At 36.1% G+C, this 21,972-nt stretch overlaps 2 protein-coding genes across 7 annotated transcripts in view; one reads left to right on the top strand and one right to left on the bottom strand.

The window, feature by feature from the left end:
• The window catches only part of LOC126779882 (cytoplasmic FMR1-interacting protein), a 66,870-nt gene extending 52,996 nt beyond the window's left edge, over positions 1–13,874 (top strand). The window contains exon 29 of one of the 2 annotated variants that reach the window (XR_007670414.1): positions 13,823–13,874. The gene's annotated coding sequence lies outside the window, so the exon portion shown is untranslated. Of the gene's footprint in view, positions 1–5,128; positions 5,248–13,822 lie in introns of those variants that run through there. The other variant, XR_007670415.1, reaches the window with a different exon arrangement.
• Positions 1–21,972, bottom strand: part of LOC126779889 (segmentation protein cap'n'collar-like) — a 129,111-nt gene that overhangs the window by 25,357 nt on the left and 81,782 nt on the right. For all 5 annotated transcript variants that reach the window (XM_050504044.1, XM_050504040.1, XM_050504039.1 and 2 more), the window contains 2 exons: positions 19,748–19,875; positions 18,956–19,042 (listed from right to left, as the gene is read on the bottom strand). In XM_050504044.1, coding sequence (XP_050360001.1) covers positions 18,956–19,042; positions 19,748–19,875 — 215 coding nt within the window. The remainder of the gene's footprint in view (positions 1–18,955; positions 19,043–19,747; positions 19,876–21,972) is intronic.

Raw genomic sequence — 21,972 nt, 5'->3', positions numbered from 1 at the left:
ATGAATGTCGAATTTTTTTAATCGTGTACTCTTTAAAGACTTCAATTTTGCGTTTATAATTGTATATCTTTAGTTGACTTCCGGTTCGTATTATATGTTTTATTTGTATGGATTTATTATCTGTGGTACACAAAGAATACATCAAATTAAACATATATACATACATACATACTAAAACAAAAAGCGTATACAAAATTTCAGTTGAATCGGTCGTGTGGAACCGGTGTAATGTTCAGTGCAAACATTCGAAGTTCAATATCAAAGAAAGATTCTATAATAAAATGCCACAGACCATTTTACATTTAAAAATAACTAAATTAAAAAATCATGTTATTTTTTTTTAATACATAAGGCTTATTATTATATTGAATAGGCTTATATAATTTATATGATATGAGATATGAGCTTCGAGTTAGTATTCGTTGATGTTCATACAGGATATATAAATATAATTGTATGTGATTATTTTCAGATTGTTACAAAGAGTATTTACTGTGTTTATGCCGGTTCTTTTTTACATACCAAACCGTTCGTAGCTTTATGTTATAGCATTAAAATTGTAAAATGACAATTTTGACTTTGAATACGAATATAAATTCTATTTCTAAAATAAAATAGTTGAGCGGTTCGAAAAAAAAAAACGAACTCGGGAAGAACCGGCGATACCATCACCTTTTCGTTATATTTAAAAAAAAAAAGTCCTAAATCAATTTTATTACGTGTCGGATATTCATAATATATTTCATATTTAGAATATAACAACGCTCGTTACTTAAGACATTGACGGATCAACACATTACACACACAGACACAAACAAACAAAGACATACATCATTCAAAAGGTTCTATGATCGACGCGTTTGTTTTTTTTTTTTTTTGCACTGACTTTAGACATTTTTGCTGTACATGTAATACCATATTGATATAAAAAAATAACGAATGCTCGTGAGGATGGACGGATGTTTGTTACTCTTTCACGCAAAAACAACTAAATGGATTAGGATGAAACTTGTAATAGATAGCTTATGACTTCACTTAATTTATAGGCTACCAAACATCGGCCGGAAGCTTGTTACATAGTGGAACTAATTTTATTTTTCCTCTTTTATGTCAAACGAATGAATGGATCAACCGATTATGATTGAACTTTATCGTATTGATATAAAAAGAATGTACATACAAGTTAACGGTTTTTAAAAAACAATTGAAATATATTTTATTATTAAATTCATGTTTATTACAAACGTACCAAATATGTCACATTCTTGGAGGATCGACATATCTTAAAGGAAATGATTAGAGCTCATCCCACCACGCTGTTCCAGACGTGGAAGTTACATTTACCGAAATAATCCGATCTGAACTCGCGATCTTCGATAATGATTTACGTGTAGGATCAATCAAGACGCTTTTTTTAAAGTCAATTAAAAAAAAAACGAAAAATAAATATAATACGGAATCCTAAGAAATAATAATGTTATTAGACCGCAATTTGAGGCGAGAGCAAATTGTCCTCATATCGCGCAAGTGAATAATATATGATTATTACCTGATATTCATATAAATCCATTTTTTAAAACAAAAAAAAAACACTTATCATATAACTTATACACTAAATATTGCACTTATTCAGACTCCCACACGTGTGGTATATTGCACAAAATTCACAATCAGGTACCGCCGGCTATTTATTTAAAAAAAAAAAATCACATTGTCTATAATTCCCGTCAAAGATATTATCTGTCAAAATTTCCCGTCATTTTACGTCGTTCCCGCGTATCCCATGTTTCAATATGGCGTCCGCGCGCCTCGCTCTCCGCTCGTTTAATACCGTACGACCATAAAAAAGTTAAGGCTAATACGTTAGTGTGAAATCGCCAGACATTTTCTAACGGTATATCGTAAGGAGACTGCGCCGTTGGCTTTCTTTAGCTTTTGAAGTGTTTGTAATTAGAAACATGTGTTATTCGCGCCGCCATTTTGTCGCTTATTAAAAATGACGGAAGATTCAAAATGGTTGACCGCGCGTTTTAAATTTGATTGATCGTAACAGTTACAACTGGTTAATACATTTATAAATGTAATAATTTTTCCATTTTGTTATTATTATAAGTTTCTTTGTGTGAATGAAAATTAATCGCCGTAGTGAAAGTATCTAGCTGTAAAATTATACGAAATCTAGATTAATTGCGAGCGTGTCTAGATTTTTTGACTTCGTACCTAACAGATGAGGAAGTTATTATTGTATTATCATCACAATAAATGTCTAGTCTCATACATATAAATGAATAACTAGCTGACTGGCTGAGATAATTAACACAGCCCATACTACTGGAGCACCATGAAAATTTGCATGGTTCACAATGCAGCAGGTTAAAGTGGAGGGGGGGGGGTGCTTTCTGGCTTAGCTCCTCTTCTTTTCAGATTTCCTTCGTTTTCTTCTGAGTAGGAGACGAATTAAAAACACATGTTAAGCACAGAAGATTCAGCAGTGCTTGTTCAGTTTTGAACACGCAACCGTCTCCAGTAATCTTCTAACCACTGAGCCATAACCATAAACCAGGTCAATTGATGACCGTGACTAACTCCTCCGAATTACGGCCAGCAAATCCCAAAATGTTGCAAATACCGATTTTGGGTTCAAATCCCGTTTCGGGAAAAGAAAGTTATTGGATGTTTCAGTCGAAGCTTTTCAGTAGCAGCCCGGAGTATGGAAGCCCGAAGTATATACGCAAGGCGTATAGGTCTTCTCTTACGATTACCGGTCGTTTCGGATTGCAGTCCCATCAGATTATGAGAGTGAGGGAATAGAGAATGCACCTGTGTTTGCGCACACACTTCTGAACTTATATGTCGATCGTCACTGGAATGGGTCGGGGCATCGTCATCACAAATACCGGTTCCAAAGTATATTTTTTCGAGTACTCCATTCGTATTATCCGTAGTAAATTGTTTCTTATTTTCCCGTCAATATATACTAGCGTTATGTCACGTATTCGTTTGAAAACAATCGAGCTTTCTAATACGCTTTCAAGGCTAAACGACTGAATCGATTTGGCCAAAATTTTGTATGAAGCAGCTTGAACCTCCAAGGAAGGACACACGTTACTTTTTTACCTAATACCCACCCCTCCCGTTAACACACAGGCGAATACTAGTCAGTATATAAATAATTTATAAGTTTAAGTGGCTTTTTTGAAATCTAATATAACCATTTCTCTCTTGGGAGCCTTCTTCGATTTAGGTTCAACTGAGGATACGAACCTGGGACGTTATGATCGAGACAATTAAACTATCCTGATGATTCTTGATTTTAATTAATCGAATAATTCGTTCAAAATAAACAGACAAACAAAACAATATATTTATTACATATATATCTTTATGACCTTTATTTATACAATCAAGAGGTTTCATTAGATCCGGCTAAAATTATTGGCAAGTTCATAATAAATAAATAATAACAACAATTTACTTATTGCCTGCGTTTAAACGACGACGATGGTATGGTCTCAATTTAATTAAGATAAATTGTGCAAATCTTGTCTACCCATTTGGGTGGTAATGGATCTTATGCGTTGTAAGGTGACGTTCATTTTTGTGTAGTTGGACTGAAGTCGGAAAGATGGCACGAGAATTAAACATTCCTTAATTCATTAAAAACTAATAAATTTATACGAGTCGACCTGAGAACACGTTACCCAAAATCTAAAACCTCATACCATTAGCCACTAGACCAGAGATTTATTATTGTACCATACTTGTAAAATCCGACAAACGTCTTAGCTGTATATACATAAGCGACCCACTCATCACGAGATCTCCTAAACTATCCGATTGACTTGAATTTTTTTTTTATAGAATAGGAAGGCGGACGAGCATATGGGCCACCTGATGGTAAGTGGTCACCAACGTTCACAGACATTGGCATTGTAAGAAATGTTAACCATCGCTTACATCGCTAATGCGCAACCAACCTTGGGAACTAAGATGTTATATCCCTTGTGCCTGTAATTACACTGGCTAACTCACCCTTCAAACCGGAACACAACAATAACGAGTACGAGTAACGTGCGCTTACCTATACTATAAAAAAAAAAAAACGAAATACGGCAATACTAAGGATTACTACTGGTAGAAATATCTATACGCGGTTGTGACCACTGATCAGCTGACCCTTTGATCAATTCGTCCTATTGATAACAAACAGTCATTTTTCGAAGACCATACCCTATGTGCTGAATGTCACGACACACACACACACATACGACTTGATTAAGATCGATCCGCGAAAGCAGTACAAGCAAATACACTTTCACATTTTTTAATATTAAATAATATTTGGTGTGCACCTCGGTGGTCTAGTGTATATTGCATGACTCACAGCTCGGGTTTACATATACATATAATTGTTATTTTGTTTATACAGTAACTGTAACAGCCTGTTAATGTCCCACTGCTGGGCTAAGGCCTCCTCTCCCATTTTGAGGAGAAGGTATGGAGTTTATTCCACCACGCTGCTCCATTGCGGTTTGGTAGAATACACATGTGGCATAATTTCAATGAAATTTGACACATGCAGTTTTCCTGACGATGTTCGTCAAGCACGAGATGAATTATAAACACAAATCAGGCACATGAAAATTCAGTGGTGCTTGCCCGGGTTTGAACCCACGATCATCGGTTAAGATTCACGCGTTCTAACCACTAGGCCATTTCGGCGGTGTCTGTATCACTAGTTATCATTAAATAAAAAAAACAGGCAGTCATACGGACTGCCGATGGAAGTGAAAACTTGAAACTTAAATATATTCGTCCAATGTCCACATCTATTGACACTCCAAGTAATAATTCTATCCCTTTTTATTATAAAGCTTTTTATTCATCAGAACACACAGTATGTCGCAAACTCGGTACAAAATATTAAGACAGCTTAATATAAATAAACAATAGTTAAAATATACTTATATTATTTGTATATAATGTTAGTATTTACATAAATATCAATCTTTATTATCCTCATTAATTTCCACAATACTTCAATTATTTGTACTTTCAACGATTTCATTATACGGCTTTGACGAGCCGGTTGGCGTGGTTGGTAGATACTTGCCTTTTCACGCCGAAGGTTGTGGGTTCGATTCCCACCCAGGACAGACATTTGTGTGCATGAACATGTCTGTTTGTTCCGAGTCTATGTGTAATTATCTATATAAGTATGTATTTACAAAAGGAAAGTAGTATATGTAGTATATCAGTTGTCTCGTTTCCATAGCACGAGCTTTGTACAAGCTTAATTTGGGATCGTGTGTGAAAAATGTCCCACGATATTATCATTATTATTATTATTATATCAACATTAGCATGTCGGTGACGCGAAGCCACGAGTCTATCCCCAACGATAAGCCAGCGCGACGCGCCTAAAGAAGTTTTCACTTTAAAAAAAAAATAGGAAGTTTATAGTATGGGTGGAACAAATTGCAGTTAAAACCTTAAATAATTGCATTGATATAAGCAACTACTTCAACCGGGAACAGAATACGGTACCGTTAAACGACAGCATCATTACTCTTGATATAACAACATACGGCAAAAAGCGTACGCGACACATCGATATGATCTATAGACCATTTGCGTGAACGTCTCGATAATGTGATCATTCAGTGATCAATATAGATCCGTCATACTGTTTAACCGACTTCGTTGTAAAGAAGGTTCTTTTTTTTATAGAATAGGAAGGCGGACGAGCATATGGGCGACATGATGGTAAGTGGTCACCAAACGCCCTTAGACATTGGCACTGTAAGAAATGTCAACCATCGCTTACATAGCCAATGAGCCACCAACCTTGGGAACTAAGATTTTATGTCCCTTGTGCCTGTAATTACACTGGCTAACTCGCCCTTCAAACCGGAACACAACAATATCAAGTACTGCTGTTTTGCGGTAGAATATCTGATGAGAGTAGATAACCTACCCAGACAAGCTTGCACAAAGCCCTTCAACCAAATCTTGGTTTGTCACGTATGTTTGTATGTGGATAAGTTACTACGTAACTGTCTTATGATTCTTTCAACCTTACAAATTGTTGTGCTTTTTGGGAATGTCACTACCACTTTTAATTCGAAGGGAAGGCTATCGACCACAAAAGGTAACACCAATGTGGTGGCCAGTGTAAGTCGCAAGGGACATCTTCAAGAATGGTGGTGCATTGGTGATATTAGGGATGGTTAATATTTTTAACAATGCCAAAGTCTATGGATGTTGACCAATAAACTCCAGGTGGCCCACCGGCCAGTCCACCTACATCAGGCAGTGAAGTCATCTTATAAGGGTTCCTTTTTACCTTTAGAGATAACCCACCCTAAAAGTAGCCAATGCCCTTCTTCGAGGTTTAAACTTGAAACGAAATTACATCAAAATCGCTTCAGCGTTTATTTTTAAATCGATTAAAATCCATACGATACTATGCGAAATCGAAATGTCAAACAACACAAGGGAATTGATCGAGTCAAATACGAAATGCATATGATATGCGTTGAATATTTTTTTGCACGTATTTGAACCCACGACCTTTTGATTATCCGATTATCATTGAGCGTCGAGATCAATGGAGAGAATTTCTTTTATTACAGAATGAATAGTTTTGAAAGTAATTTAAAGCAAATCTGAAATTAATATTTCATTTTTTTTTTAGACTTTAATAGGCAGACTGGTGAGTGGTGACCACCCAAAAACATTGATAGGCATTGTAAGAAATGTTAACCATCGCTTACATCACCAATGCGCCACCAACCTTGGGAACTAAGATGTTATGTCCCTTGTGCCTGTAATTACACTGGCTCACTCACCCTTCAAACCGGAACACAACAATATCAAGTACTGCTGTTTAGCGGTAGAATATATGAGGAGTGGGTGCAAAGTCATATTTTTCTGGACTTAATAAAAATCTATGATTACAGCATCCATAATATTAGTTGCTATCTACCCCGTTGCTTTAATGGTTGACTTATACGGTTGCAGTTTATAAGGTCCCAGGTTCGAAGACAAAAAAAAATTAAAGCTTTTAAGAATGGATTGGAGCATATTCCACCACGCTACTCCAATACGGTTTCGTGTGTATACATGTGGTAAGTTAACATCCGACACATGTATTCTTCATCAGGATGTTCTCCTTAACCACTTAGCACGAGATGAATTATAAATACAAATTAAACCCACAATCTACGGTACCCGCCGTTGTTCGATCATCGTCATGACGTCATCATAATGACGTTTCACTGACACGTATCAATCGAAAACATTACCCTTCGTAGTTGCGTTGGAATCGGTAAAAATAACAAAATTAATAATAAAATTATTTTTATATTAACTTCGAACGAAAAGAAAGTATAGAAGCGACAGCGACCATGTTACTGTAAATGTTCTTTATTACGACGCTTCTAAAAGTGTCCGGTTTTTATTTTATTTTAAAATTATATGCGAATTTTTTTTTATTCCGCTTACTCTAATCGTCCGTTAGATGAATGTAGTTTACACATTAACGTTAACATTAATTTTATTTCACGCGAATATTTCTATAGAAACTAAAACATTTCGTTTTAGAGATCGACGGTCGCACGAGCTGAACGTAATAATAAAAAAAGATACAAATAAATAATAATAATATCCTGGGACATTATTCACAACTAAGCAGAGCTCGTACTATGGAAACCAGACAACTGATATACTACATATACTACTTTTCTTTTGTAAATACATACTTATATAGATAATTACACCCAGACTCAGGACAAACAGATATGTTCATGCACACAAAGGTCTGTCCTGGGTGGGAACCGAACCCACAATCTTCGGCGTGAAAGGTAAATATCTACCAACCACGCCAACCGGCCCGTCTAAAAACATACGACAATACTCGCGTGTATAATACTTATATACATATACACTATACTTATAAAATCATTTGTCCTATCTTACTATTAACGCGCAGACAAAATTATTGAGTCTAGAAACTTTCAGCATATAAGGATGTGCTATGAAAGGATTTTTTGGAAAATTCAACTTTAAAGGTGAGTAAGGGGAGGAGTAACTTTATTTGAATAAACAGTACGAGTATACACAGTGTAATGTTATATAAGCATCATAAACTTTAATGTTGTCATGTTTAAATAGGGCAGAAAAGCTAAATTTTTATCAAAACCGGTACATCTTTATATAATAATATATATATATAGACATTTATAAAACTGTCAATTATAACAACATAAGCGGTAACACAATCGAAGACGCTCTCCACAGCTGAATAGCAACGTAATTGCTACGACTGACCTCCGCGATCCATAGATCCGAGATCTATAGATCAATGATCGATAATAAGGATCGGTATGAAAGTCGAGATTCTGTATTTAATCCGATATCGATTCGTTATAATATAAATAAAATAATTCGTCTGCATGTATAATAAGACAGTACAGTACAGTACAGTAACAGCCTGTTAATGTCCCACAGCTGGGCTAAGGCCTCCTCTCCCTTTTGAGAAGGTTTGGAGCTTATTCCACCACGCTGCTCCAATGCGGGTTGGTGGAATACACATGTGGCAGAATTTCAATGAAATTAGACATATGCAGGTTTCATCACGATGTTTTCCTTCACCGTAAAGCACGAGATGAATTATAATCACAAATTAAGCACATGAAAATTCAGTGGTGCTTGCTCGGGCTTGAACCCACGATCAGCGGTTAAGATTCAAGCGTTCCAACCACTAGGCCATACCGTCTAAATGTTAAATAAAAGAAAATTAATTATAGCAATTTTTACATTTACAAAAATATTATATACTATAGAAGTTGCTTACAAACGTAGTTGCTTTCGCATTTATAATATAAGTATACATTTATAACCATAGAAACATTCAAACACAGACAACAGCAGCCGTTAAAAAAAAAAAAAAAACAAAAAAAAAAAAACGAGAAACGAACGGCTTTTCGCAAAACCGACGTCTATCACGAGCGAACAGTTATATCAAAATCCCTGGAGACCTTGAAACAATTACCAAACTCTGCTTCGGAATCATAACAAAGAGACCCATAATTTCTATGCACCCAACTCGCCGCCATATTCCTTTAACGCTTTAACAATAAAATATACGTTATAAATGATGCGATTCTCGCTACCGCTTAGAAAGGGTAAACAATTACAAGTGCCGAAAGTTTTTTGTTTATCGGTCACGTTAATGTTTGATGGAAGCCGATTTTCGTGTCGGTTTTGGGATCGTGGGTGACGCTTTTGTTAAGTTGGGGTTATTTTTAGTTATTATTTTCATGTGCTTAATTTGTAATTATAATTCATCTCGTGCTTTACGGTGAAGGAAAACATCGTGAGGAAACCTGCATGTGCCTAATTTCATTGAAATTCTGCCACATGTGTATTCCACCAACCCGCACTGGAGCAGCGTGGTGGAATAAGCTCCAAACCTTCTCCTCAAAAAAAAAAAAAAAAGGGAGAGGAGGCCTTAGCCCAGCAGTGGGACATTTACAGGCTGTTACTGTATTCGGGAGCGTCGAGAAGTAGCAGCAGTACCAGCGGTTCGGACCTTGAAATCTTTAAGTGCAGTGACTTTGTCTGTTTGTCTTTCACAGCTAAGCCACTGAACTGATTTTGATGAAATTTGTATTTTTGTTTTTTACGTTATAGGCAGGCGGACGAGCAAATAGGCCACCTGATGGTAAGTGGTCTCCACTGCCTGTAGACATTGGCGAGGTAAGAAATAATAACCATTCCATAATTTGTCAAAGCGCCACCGACCTTGGGAGCTGAGACGTTATGTCCCTTGTGCCTGTAATTACACTGGCTCACTCACACTTCAAATCGGAACGCAACAATACTAAGCTGCTTAACGGTAGAATTTCAGATGAGTGGGTACCACTCACAGACGGGCCTACGTAACCACCTGGTGAATGAAGCTAGCTTGAATTCCATAGGCTACTTTTTTATATCTAACACCTGTCTTCCCCCCCAAAAGGCGGGCGAAACATATCAAGTTTATATTTCGGCGGTGAAGGAAAATATCGTGAGGCAAATTTGGGTACGTCTCAGATTATATTATCCAACAACCTGCATTAAAGCGGCGTGGTGGAATTATTTACAAGCATTCTCTGCAGAGGAGAGCAGTTCTTAGCCCAGCAAATTTACATACCTTTCCTTTTTTTTATCTACCAGTATTTAAAACTCCATCAAAATAAAGAAAGCGAACGATACAAAACATTCAAAACGAAATCGATTAGCGGCATCGACAACGATAAAAGACCACCACACCACTGAGAAGTGGAGGCGCGGGTGACGTAAAAAAAAATGTACCTGTCCCGGGCCGACCGCATGTGTCAACGCATCATTTGTCAAACGTAAGTAGGAGATATTTTTATATATATATATAGTTATACAGCGTGATTCAACTTCAATATAAAAATAGGCAACGAAAAACAGTACACTAACTTATGTCAACCGGTTTTCTTCTTCTTTTTTTTTATTAGGTAGCAAATAGTAATACATGCTGTATGTATGTATGTATGTATGTATGTATGTATGTATGTATGTATGTATGTATGTGTGTACGGCTATTCTATAAGAACAAACTTAAGACTCACCGCAGAAAACGGTCGTAAAATGTCCGATAGTGATATGCGACATTGACCGTAATAATTATAACATTTCAATGATACACGCATCAATATCCTATGTCACCATAAGTCGATTGTCAACATTTCACGGCTGAGTTATGAAGTTAGGTACAGAATAGCAATGTTGCTGAATAATTACATACTAATATTATAAATGCGAAAGTAACTTTGTCTGTCTGTACGTCATGCTTCCACGGCTAAGCCACTGAACCGATTTTGATGAAATTTCGTATCTACTAAGCTTGAACTCCAAGCAAGGACATGGGCGACATTTTTTATACCTAACGCCTATTTCCCCCAACACTCTATAAATCGGTAAATTGGATGCAATAGTAGATCAGTCTCCCTTTAGTACTGTTTTAACTTCTACTTCCTGCAAGACCGTCGGGGTACGTACCACCCATTCACCACATATCTCACCACCGAACAACCGACATTTAGTATTGTTATATCCCAGTTTAAAGGGTGAATGAGCCAGCGTAACTACAGTCTCGAAGGAATAACATAACATCTCAATTCCCAAGGTTGAAAACGCATTGAAGATGTAAGGGTTGATTTTTATTACAGTACCAATTAAAATGTTTAAAAAGACATGAAAATCTCCGCTACCGGTTACACCGGTAACACATCAATCTGGAGCACCATGTATAAGCGATCACTCGACAATTTGTCATACAACGCAGGTGGCCGGGCGTCACCTGTCCAATCTTGTCCAAATAACATTTGTCATTTTGTATGTCCGTAACGCCGCATTAATTGCATTTAATATAACTTTCTCACTTCCACGATGAACAAAATCTATAATTATTATCAGATAGCTGTTGAACGTTGATTTTACTGGTGGTAGGACTTTGTGCAAGCTCGTCTGGGTAGGTACCACTCATCAGATATTCTAGCACAAAACAGCAGCAGTATTGTTGTGTTCCGCTTTGTATGGTGAGTGAACCAGTGCAATTACAGGCACGAGGGACATAACATCTTAGTTCTCAAGGTTGGTGGCGCATTGGTGGTGTAAGCGATGGTTGAAATATCTTACATTTCCAGTGTTGTATGGGCGTTAGTGTCTACTTACCAACAGGTGGCCCATATGCTCGTCCGCCTTCCTATTCTATAAAAAAATAAAATAAAATAAACTAAACTAATAAAATTACAAATGATATCATAGAGATATTTATTTCGTATCTTATCCGGTTTCACGCGAAAAATTGTTATCGTGTTTATTATGTAACTATCATACTAATTTAGATACAACAATATTGCTATGAACACTATTTAAATCGTTTCGAATTTTAAGAAATATGAAGAGATATTTAAGTGAACGCGTCCATTGCACATTCGTAAGTCTGCCTACCTATTAATAAACTACCTCAATGTCGATAAAAAAAAAACAAAAACAAATTATCATTAACTTAAAAGTCTAATTATAAATCACGGATTAAGTTAAACTCGAATATTTTTTTTTTTTTTTATAGAATAGGAAGGCGGACGAGCATATGGGCCACCTGATGGTAAGTGGTCACCAACGCTCTTAGACATTAGCATTGTAAGAAATGTCAACCATCACTTACATATCCAATGCGCCACCAACCTTGGGAACCAAGATTTTATGTCCCTTGTGCCTGTAATTACACTGGCTCACTCACCCTTCAAACCGGAACACAACAATATCAAGTATTGCTGTTTTGCGGTAGAATATCTGATGAGTGGGTGGTACCTACCCAGACGAGCTTGCACAAAGCCCTACCACCAGTAAAAGAATATATATAAAAAAAAAAAAAAACAGAATTGAAGTATCTGTGTGTGATTTTCAAACAGCTCCCGCTTTTTAAGTTAATACAGCTATAATAACAATAATGTCCTCCAGACCTATTTCGGCCACGGCGGCCAATCTCAAGAGAGATTAGCCAACTACGCAGGAGATATTATAGTGCACGAGTGTGTGCGCAAACACGGGTGCACTCTCTATACCGTAACTCTCGTAATCCGATGGGACGGCAATCCGGAAAGAGTTCAGGCGCAGGATCAACGGTTTTACGTGCTTTCCGAGGCACGGGAGTGTATACACTTCCAACTTAAATACATACGGATAGCCGTAGTTAACAAAACCAAAACTAATGTTATATTTTACATATATAATTAAAATAGGCATTATGTACTCAAGGCAGATTTTAAAGGAATTTCGTCTCAAGCCGAATTCCACGCTGTCGAAGCCGCGCATTTTGCCAGTTGGCTATACTATTAAACATAACAAATACAATATAAGAGACATGACGAGATGTAACGTCCGATCGGAGATAAAGGCGGCGAGATGAAAGCGGACACGAGATACGAATCTAAAATCGAATTACTTATGAGAATACACGAATACTTTGTTTAATTCTTCAGAGCTTTATACGACCCGACACAAATATGTAATTAACTTAAAATATATATATATATAAAAACATTTTTCTTCTTCTACACCCGTGGGAAGCCGGTGGCGATGGCTGGGAAAAATTAACCATCTCTTACATCGCCAATGCGAGACCAAGCTTGGGAACTGAAGATGGGCCCTTGTGTCTGTAGTTACACGGGTTAATTCACCATTCCACCAGGAAAACATACTCATACGACAATATTAATTACTGTTCTGCGGTAGATCACAGTAATAATATTAATATATATATATATATATATATAATAAATGTAAGCACGGGAACGGTTCTAACGATTTGACTCGAATATTGTATTTAGATGATGTTTAGTTGAAAAAGTGCACCATTTAAGCGAACGCAAAAAAAAAATATCATTTTGTTATGCCGGACCGAAGCTCGGTCGCCCAGGAATTCATTTGAACGTCTTATAGGGATAATAATTGATTGGTAACACAATTATTTGTAAGAAAATATATACATATATACATATGCAAGAACGTTAATATCGCGCTCGTCACGTCCATAGTATAAATTTGGAGCGAGTGAACTGCGAATCTCAACTGCATATATACTAATATTATATACTAAATCCTTCTCCAAAACGCGCTGCATCTTCTCGTATAAGTTTTATGTGTATTGGTTTAATAGATTTTTTTTTAATTTAAGTTATAATATATATTGACGAGCCGGTTGGCGTGGTTGGTAGAACACTTGCCTTTCACGCCGAAGGTTGTGGGTTCGATTCCCACCCAGGACAGACATTTGTGTGCATGAACATGTCTGTTTGTCCTGAGTCTGTGTGTAATTATCTATATAAGTATGTATTTACAAAAGAAAAAGTAGTATATGTAGTATATCAGTTGTCTGGTTTCCATAGCACAAGCTTTATACAAGCTTAATTTGGGATCAGATGGCCGTGTGTGAAAAATGTCCCAGGATATTATTATTATTATATATATATATAAAGGAATGGCTGAGTGACATATCAAAACACAGCCCAAACTATTGGAGCTAGCACTATGAAAATTTCCATACGGGTACCTTTTACACAGCAGGTTACCACTAGGGAAGGATTCTTGATAATTTAACCCCCAAAGGTAGTGATAGAGATGATGAAATTTTGTATGAAAATTCATTTCCGAAGAAAGAGCTATGGAAATTCAGCCATTTTTAATTCTGAACGCGAGCGGAGCTACGGATAAAGCGCTAGTATAAATATATATCGATGATTCAAAACTAATTAACTCGAGAGTAACAAAATAAGTTCCTATATCGAAACCGCATTAATAATGACTCAGGCATAAAAGTCAGGTACACTGACATGACATATCGTTTCTAAAGGGCTCCGCCCACCTATGCAGCTGTCAGTCCGTCTTTGCGTTCCGTCATTTCTCCGCGATATCGCATTTAATTGCGTTCAATGTTTAAAAGGATTGCAAGATTTATTATTTGATATATAAACTTTATACATGACTATATAATCGCCCTGACTTTGCTGAAATATATTGATAAGCGTCTATAGTGGTGACGTAACAGTCGCAGGTTCGATTCTTTAAAATAAATTAATTCAGAATCAACAGATACAAGCTGAAGAGTTCGTTCGCTCTAATCTCTGGAACTATAAGGCGTATTTGAAATATTATTTTTGCATTTGATAGCCCATTTATTGAGAATGGCTATGTGTTTAATTCGTATGAAACCGCGCTATATAAATAGTTTAATGATGACATATATTTAATACCTTAAAACTTATGTACCATTTTTAAAGTAACAGCCTGTAAATGTCCCACTGCTGGGCTAAGGCTTCCTCTCCCTATTTTGAGAAGGTTTGGAGCTTATTCCACCACGCTGCTACAATGCGGATTGGTGTTGTGGCATAATTTCAACGAAATTAGACACATGCTTCCTCACGATGTTTTCCTTCACCGTCGAGCACGAGATGAATTATAAACACAAATTAAGCACATGAAAATTCAGTGGTGTTTGTCATTTGAACGCACGATCGTCGGTTAAGATTCACGCGTTCTCACCACTAGTAGAATTTTCAAAACACATAAAAATATATCCAAATTCCGTCATTCTAATCCGTATCTGTCTGTTTGTCCAAGAGATGCGCAAACAGCGTGCACGGTAGCAGTGTGGTGATGTAGTGTTTCGATCTATTTATAATAATCGCTATCGACAGTTTTTTTTTATATAGAATAGGAAGGCGGACGAGCATATGGGCCACCTGATAGTAAGTGGTCACCAACGTACTTAGACATTGGCATTGTAAGAAATGTCAACCATCGCTTACATTATCAATGCGCCACCAACCTTGGGAACTAAAATGTTATGTCTCTTGTGCCTGTAATTACACTGGCTCACTCACCCTTCAAACCGGAAAACAACAATACCAAGTACTGCTGTTTTGCGTTAGAATATCTGATGAGTGGGTGGTACCTACCCAGACGAGCTTGCACAAAGCCCTACCACCAGTTTGAATATAGTAACAAGATATTAGCAAAAATTAAATGTTTTCGTAGGAATGTTTAGATAAACCGCCGCTGAATTTCACCAATAGAAATCCTACCATTTCTTACCCTTTTTTTAATACTGGAAAAACGCATTACACGTTTTCCCCACGGGAATAATGGTATGTGGGACGCACCGGTGTCCAAGGCGCCGAGTGCGCCTCTGAACATCGGAATACCCACTAAAAAAAAGCGTACCCTTTCCGTCTTAACGAGGAGCGTCACAGGATCGCTTTCGGATGCTACCGTGAACCATATCGTACCTGGCACAACCTCTCTGTGGAACCAGCTTTTCATCTCCAATTTTTTCATCCTTCAAGTAATGAAGGAATGCCTTCTTTGACCAAAAAGAAAAAAATCCTTAAAGACTGACAACGCACTTGCAAGCCCTCGGGTGTTAAAAGTGTAAATAGGGGAAGTTATTTTGTATAGCAAGATTTTTGTACACGTTAACGTTTTTTAAAATTACGAAAAGATATCTATTATATCGATATATAGTCGCATCACTGGCATTCGTCTCAAAAACTTCACGTTTAAGGAATGTTATATTGACTTAGGTCCCACTTGAGATGCGCCTGAGTCGAAAATGTCGAGTGATTATTTTTTTTAATTTAAAATTTCGAAACTTTTGTGTTAAATTGGAAAAAAAAGATGGCGACTTACTCTCAACGCGTCGGAATGGACAGATAAAAAATATTTTTATTAAATATATTTCGATAATATTTCAACATTTTCTATCATACACAATCATACGCTATAAAACACAACTATAACTGTCATTGTGTGTAAAGAAAACTTTGAATTTATAGAACCTGACTTTAGTAGGTATAGAAATTTAAACATTAATTAAAAAAAAACAATCTTTTGACAAAACCAACATAATATAATAAAATAGTTATGTTAACGGATGTTCTTATACGTATTCGAAATGAAAATCCTGAATCGCGCTAACGTTTATTTAAAAAAAATATGTATATATAGGATCTCTTAAGAAATGTTTTAAATCTCACTGACACTTAACAAATTGGTCTATTGAACGACACTGAATCTCATTATTGCCGAGCTGTGTCGTTGTTAGGGCAAAAGGGCAAAGGCACAATTAAATAAAAAAAGGCTTCGAAAACTTTGTACCCAAGTATACACGAACGAATATCTAAGGAATATCTATTTTTTATTGTTATATATATATATATATATATATATATATATATATATACCCTATGTTATGTATATTATACACTGGCTCACTTCCAAACTGAAACAAAACAATACTAAGCATTGCTGTTTGCGGTAGAATATGTGATGAGCTGGCTGGTACCTACCCAGACGGACTTGTACAACGCCCATCTCAATAGCAATAAGAAATATGAAAAAATATACTGGACGCTATTTTTTATTTACAACAATAGCGTTCGTTATAAAAAGGAACGGCGATAAGGTCGAAAATTCCACAAATTGACAAATCCTAAACGTCACCAGGTAACCAAAGATTTGAATGGAAATAAAGACGCACTTATCAATGAGGACAGTGGACCTTCCATTGGATTTTATCCAGCAGTGGGACTTTTTATTGTAACAAATATAAAAAAAAATTGAATCGAGAACAATTTACTAATAATAATACCTTGGGACATTATCACACATGGACATCTGATCCCAAACGAAGCAGAGCTTGTTCCGTGGAAACCAGACAACTGATATACTACTTTATTTTGCAAATACATACTTATATAGATAATTACACCCAGACTCGGGACAAACAGATATGTTCATGCACACAAATGTCTGTCCTGGTTGGGAATCGAACCCACAGTCTTCGGTGTGAAAGGCATCTACCAACCACGCCAACCGGCACGCCATTTATAATTATAACTTGTAAATTAGCTGAAGACAATAAAATTAATTGCTATCTAATTGCTATAACAAAGACGATACGTACCCCTTGGTTTTGTCATACTTATATCATTTAAAGATTTGTGTTTTTATTTACTTTAATGTACCGCCCGTGTGTTGTATATATAATATTCAGGTATGTTAATCTTGTTTTCTTAAATATTTAAAGTGAATTGTATTCTTTATTTGAGAAATAAATTCATAAACCGTTATTTACATGAAAACGACACAAGCTATCAATGCGTGTGGCATTTAAGCTTTGGACGTGAAATCATTTGTCATTCGATTTTTTTTTTAATATCGACATACTCTTTGACGTGACGATGAAAAAAAAATAAACAGGCGCCGCTTCGATCGTATCTTACGCCGTTTCATTTATAAAAAATATGTAATGATTTATTTTTTTATAGAATAGGAAGGCGGACGAGCATATGGGCCACCTGATGGTAAGTGGTCACCAAACGCCCTTAGACATTGGCACTGTAAGAAATGTCAACCATCGCTTACATAGCCAATGCGCCACCAACCTTGGGAACTAAGATTTTATGTCCCTTGTGCCTGTAATTACAATGGCTCACGCACCCTTCTAACAGGAACACAACAATATTAATTACTGCCGTTTTGCGGTAGAATATCTGATGAGTGGGTGGTACCTACCCAGACAAGCTTGTACAAAGCCCTACAACCAGATTATTTAGTAAGGACTAGCAATATTCTTCACTAGTGTGAAATTCGGTTTAAGACGAAAATCGTTCAAAATCTAGAATTTTAACGTACGTAATATCTATTTTAATTATATTATGTGGGAGTCTAAAATAACAAAAATATTTGTTTTGGTTTTGTTAACTTGCTATATCACAAATAAATTATTATTATTTTATTTTTTAAACAGACGCGTACTCAATTTTATTTATTTGTAGTAGTTTTTTAAAATAATCGTTTTTTTTTTTATTGAAAAAATAAACATAATGTTTTATATCTTGCTCGACGTTTCCTTGTTTTATTTTTTTATAAATACATTTCAATTTTGAAAAATGAATTCCTTTGAGAGTCTACCACCTTGCGATCACGCTGATATTCTAGAAGAATATTCCAGATCAATAGCGCGTGATGAATAAACGGACAACAAAATATCACATGCAACTTCACACTTTCGAGTTTGAATAGGAAATTTCCATATGAAATATCTACTAACCCCAAAAAGTTACACATAATACAACGGTAATACCGAATCAACACGGGTCGATTTCTAGTTGTCCAACATTTGTTGATCAACAAATTATTAAGAAAAATACGAAAATAAAAATTTCATTCTATCCAATCACAATTGTAAGACGACGATTTATTGAATTTCGCGTTTGCGTTTCGCCTTAAGTCGCACTCGATTCCGACCCGTTTATATATACTAGTAAATATATATACATATATAAATTATATAAATTAAAACGATACATACTTGGTTGTGGTAGTGGGCGAGTGGGTGATGCGGCACATGCCGCATCGCCGGGTGCAACATGTTTGTACCACTGCTGCCCTCTACCGCCTGTAAAGGAACTACATTTAGACAAACCCCCCTTAAAAATATAAGGTATTATTACTGTTAAAAACTCTAAATATATTCTATATATTCCTCGAGAATCAAAAATGGAATACAGTTATTTTTTTATTACGTCATAAGAGAGCGTATTGTCGTTAGCTGTCATGACCTTCGAGGCGCGCCGATAGATGTTCTGCTCGCTCTACATTAGCGGCACGAGAGTCGCTAGAGTTAAGGGAACATAGCGAGTGAAGGAGGGCATATATGTGTTTTTATTATAATATGCGTGGGACCGGCTTTTCACATCAAAAACATAATTTAATTATATTCGAATGTAACATTCAGAAACTCCCACGCCCCGGAAAGTACGTAAAGCCTTTGGTCGTTCGTCTTGCGCATGAATTCTTTCCAATCGTGTCGGATTGCCGTCCCATCGGCTTATGAGAGTGTCCGAATAGAGAGTGCATCTGTGTTTGTGCACATACTTGTGCACTATAATATGTCCTGCGCTGTTGGCTAATCTCTCTTGAGACGGGCCACGGCGGCCGAAATCAATCTGGACGTTATTATAAAAATTCAAAAAAACGATTCTACTCTCATTTTGACGGCTTCGGGTTCACCAATAACTTAAGATAAAAAAAAACTCCTTTATTCAGTTATCTAGCATCAGATGGAACAATAAAATATTTCAACACATGACGTTGCTCTTACCTGAGTCTCATCTTTGCTGTCCGCCTCGTCCCCTAGCTCTACTAGCTGGAGGGCCTCTTCGAGAAGATCGAAACGGGACTCCTCGCTAACCAACTGCTGGGGTAGCTCGCCTTGGATGACGCATTCACCTGGAAAATTGAGGGAAATGTTTTAAATACAGCAAAGATATAACACACATTTCTTGCAGTCTTAACTTTTTAAATTAATCTGTATCTAAGTGGTCACCGTCACCCAAATAAATAAACATAATAAAAAGTATATATATGGCATTGCCTACACCTAATTTGACCTTAAGCTCTATAATGGTTTTTTTTTAAATCTATGGTGTAACATCAATATCTTGCAATTATATTCAAGTTCAGAAGGGCGAGTTATCCCGTGGAATTACAGACTCTGGTATACCATATCCTTCCGTGATCCCATGGTAATAATCAGAAACAACTCAGACGCCTTCATAGAGAATTTACAAATCTAATTGTATTTTATTTAAGATTAAATCAAATCAATTAATTTGATTATTTAATTAAGTAGGCTTATAAGAGCACTTTTCGACCATGATACAGTATTGATTCAAATGTAAAGCTACCACCGGTTCGGAACGAGTGGGTGGTACCCAGACGGGCTTGCACAGAGCCCTAACAACAAGTAAAGTGTTAGTTATTTATAAGAACTATATCTATTTCTCAATAATAAACAATAATATTGTAAAATGTACAAAAGAGCTCGTAAGACGTGACAACAATTAAGTCTAACTAAGATTACGCATTACCCTCAGGTGGCATCCATTTGACCGTCTGCCGTTACTTCATAAATGAAATAAATAAAAAAAATAGACGCACAACTCATCAAGAACACTCAAAATTCCGTACGACTCGAAAGCCAAACATCCATGGCGAATTTCTTTAAAAAAAACAAAACCATACTGTCGTCGAAACGGGTACAATACGAATCGCACCCAGACAATTGAGTCAGAAGCTTTAAAATGTCAACTGTTTTAAAAAAAAAAAAAGGTGTCCCCTAATTTGAATGGTTAACCGTAATCCTATTACTCGTGAAAGGATTAAGCATTGTGGGTAATAAATTGACCAGTAGTGAGGATCACGGGTGACATTTTAAATCAACTTTTAATTTATGAGTTGCTGTTATTTGAATGGTAATATTATTTTACGTTTTATTCTATGCAGCTAGTCGTCGCACGCGGCTTCGTCTGCGTTACGAAAGGGTTAGTGTTAGGTTATATATATATATATATATATATATTGTATATCTCTGAAACGGCTGCAACGATTTTGCTCAAACTTTGTAGATGGATAAAGCTTTTGCTTTATATATGTCGTTCTAGAAAAAAACTGAATATTTGCTATTTATTATATCAAGACAACATTTCAATCCAAACCGCTTAGTATACTTCTTATCTTCTTTCTGATTTTCTTTGTTAGTAAATAATTGTTTTACCAATTTGTATTGAACAAAATACTCCAAAGAAATATGAATTGATCTCCGTTGACAAGTATTGACAGTATGTAACGGTAGTTGGAAAAAAAAAACAAAAGAAGGATTAAAATTAAAATTCCATTGTCTATGGTTAACCGTGGCGTGTAATTTTTTTTTCTTCGTACCCGTCTCCCGTCGGCGAAAGCCGTTTCGTCTATTTATCTTAAATCACGTCACTTTACTCTTAGATAAAGTGATTTCGATAACGTTTTAAGAAATTAAACGCCTTTTGAGTTTTGACCAATGAGAGAATATTCCAAATTCAAAAAAAAAATATTTTAAAAATAGAATTTGTTTATCTATCATATGCTTCACTAGACTACTACAGATACTTCATTCGTGAAGATCTTAAACGAGGGTTCAAAGCTGGAAAAGCGAAACTTAATTTTTAGGTGCATAGTTGGCGTTATATAATTCATTTCGTGGTTTAAGAAAAACTATACATTGATACATGTGTATCAACGAACAGTCTTTAAGCCTTCTCCTCGAAACGAGATGCCTTAGCCTGGATTATCAATTAAATTTAAAACAATAATAATATATTATATACATACACTTTAACGCAGTTGATTATAACATATAAAAATCGTATATATAAATGACTGATTGCCTCGTAATCGAAATGAGAACAAAAAATAAAAATCGTATTAAAAACGATTATCCCTTGTCGGATGCGAATAAAAAAACAACACCGTCCGCCATATTGTCCTTCACGGTCGACCAATCAGGGG

Source organism: Nymphalis io, chromosome 30 (assembly GCF_905147045.1).
Source record: "Nymphalis io chromosome 30, ilAglIoxx1.1, whole genome shotgun sequence".
In the NCBI taxonomy this organism is placed as follows: domain Eukaryota; kingdom Metazoa; phylum Arthropoda; class Insecta; order Lepidoptera; family Nymphalidae; genus Nymphalis; species Nymphalis io.
The sequence above is the reverse complement of the archived record's forward strand: the minus strand, read 5'-3'. Positions and strand labels throughout refer to the sequence as shown.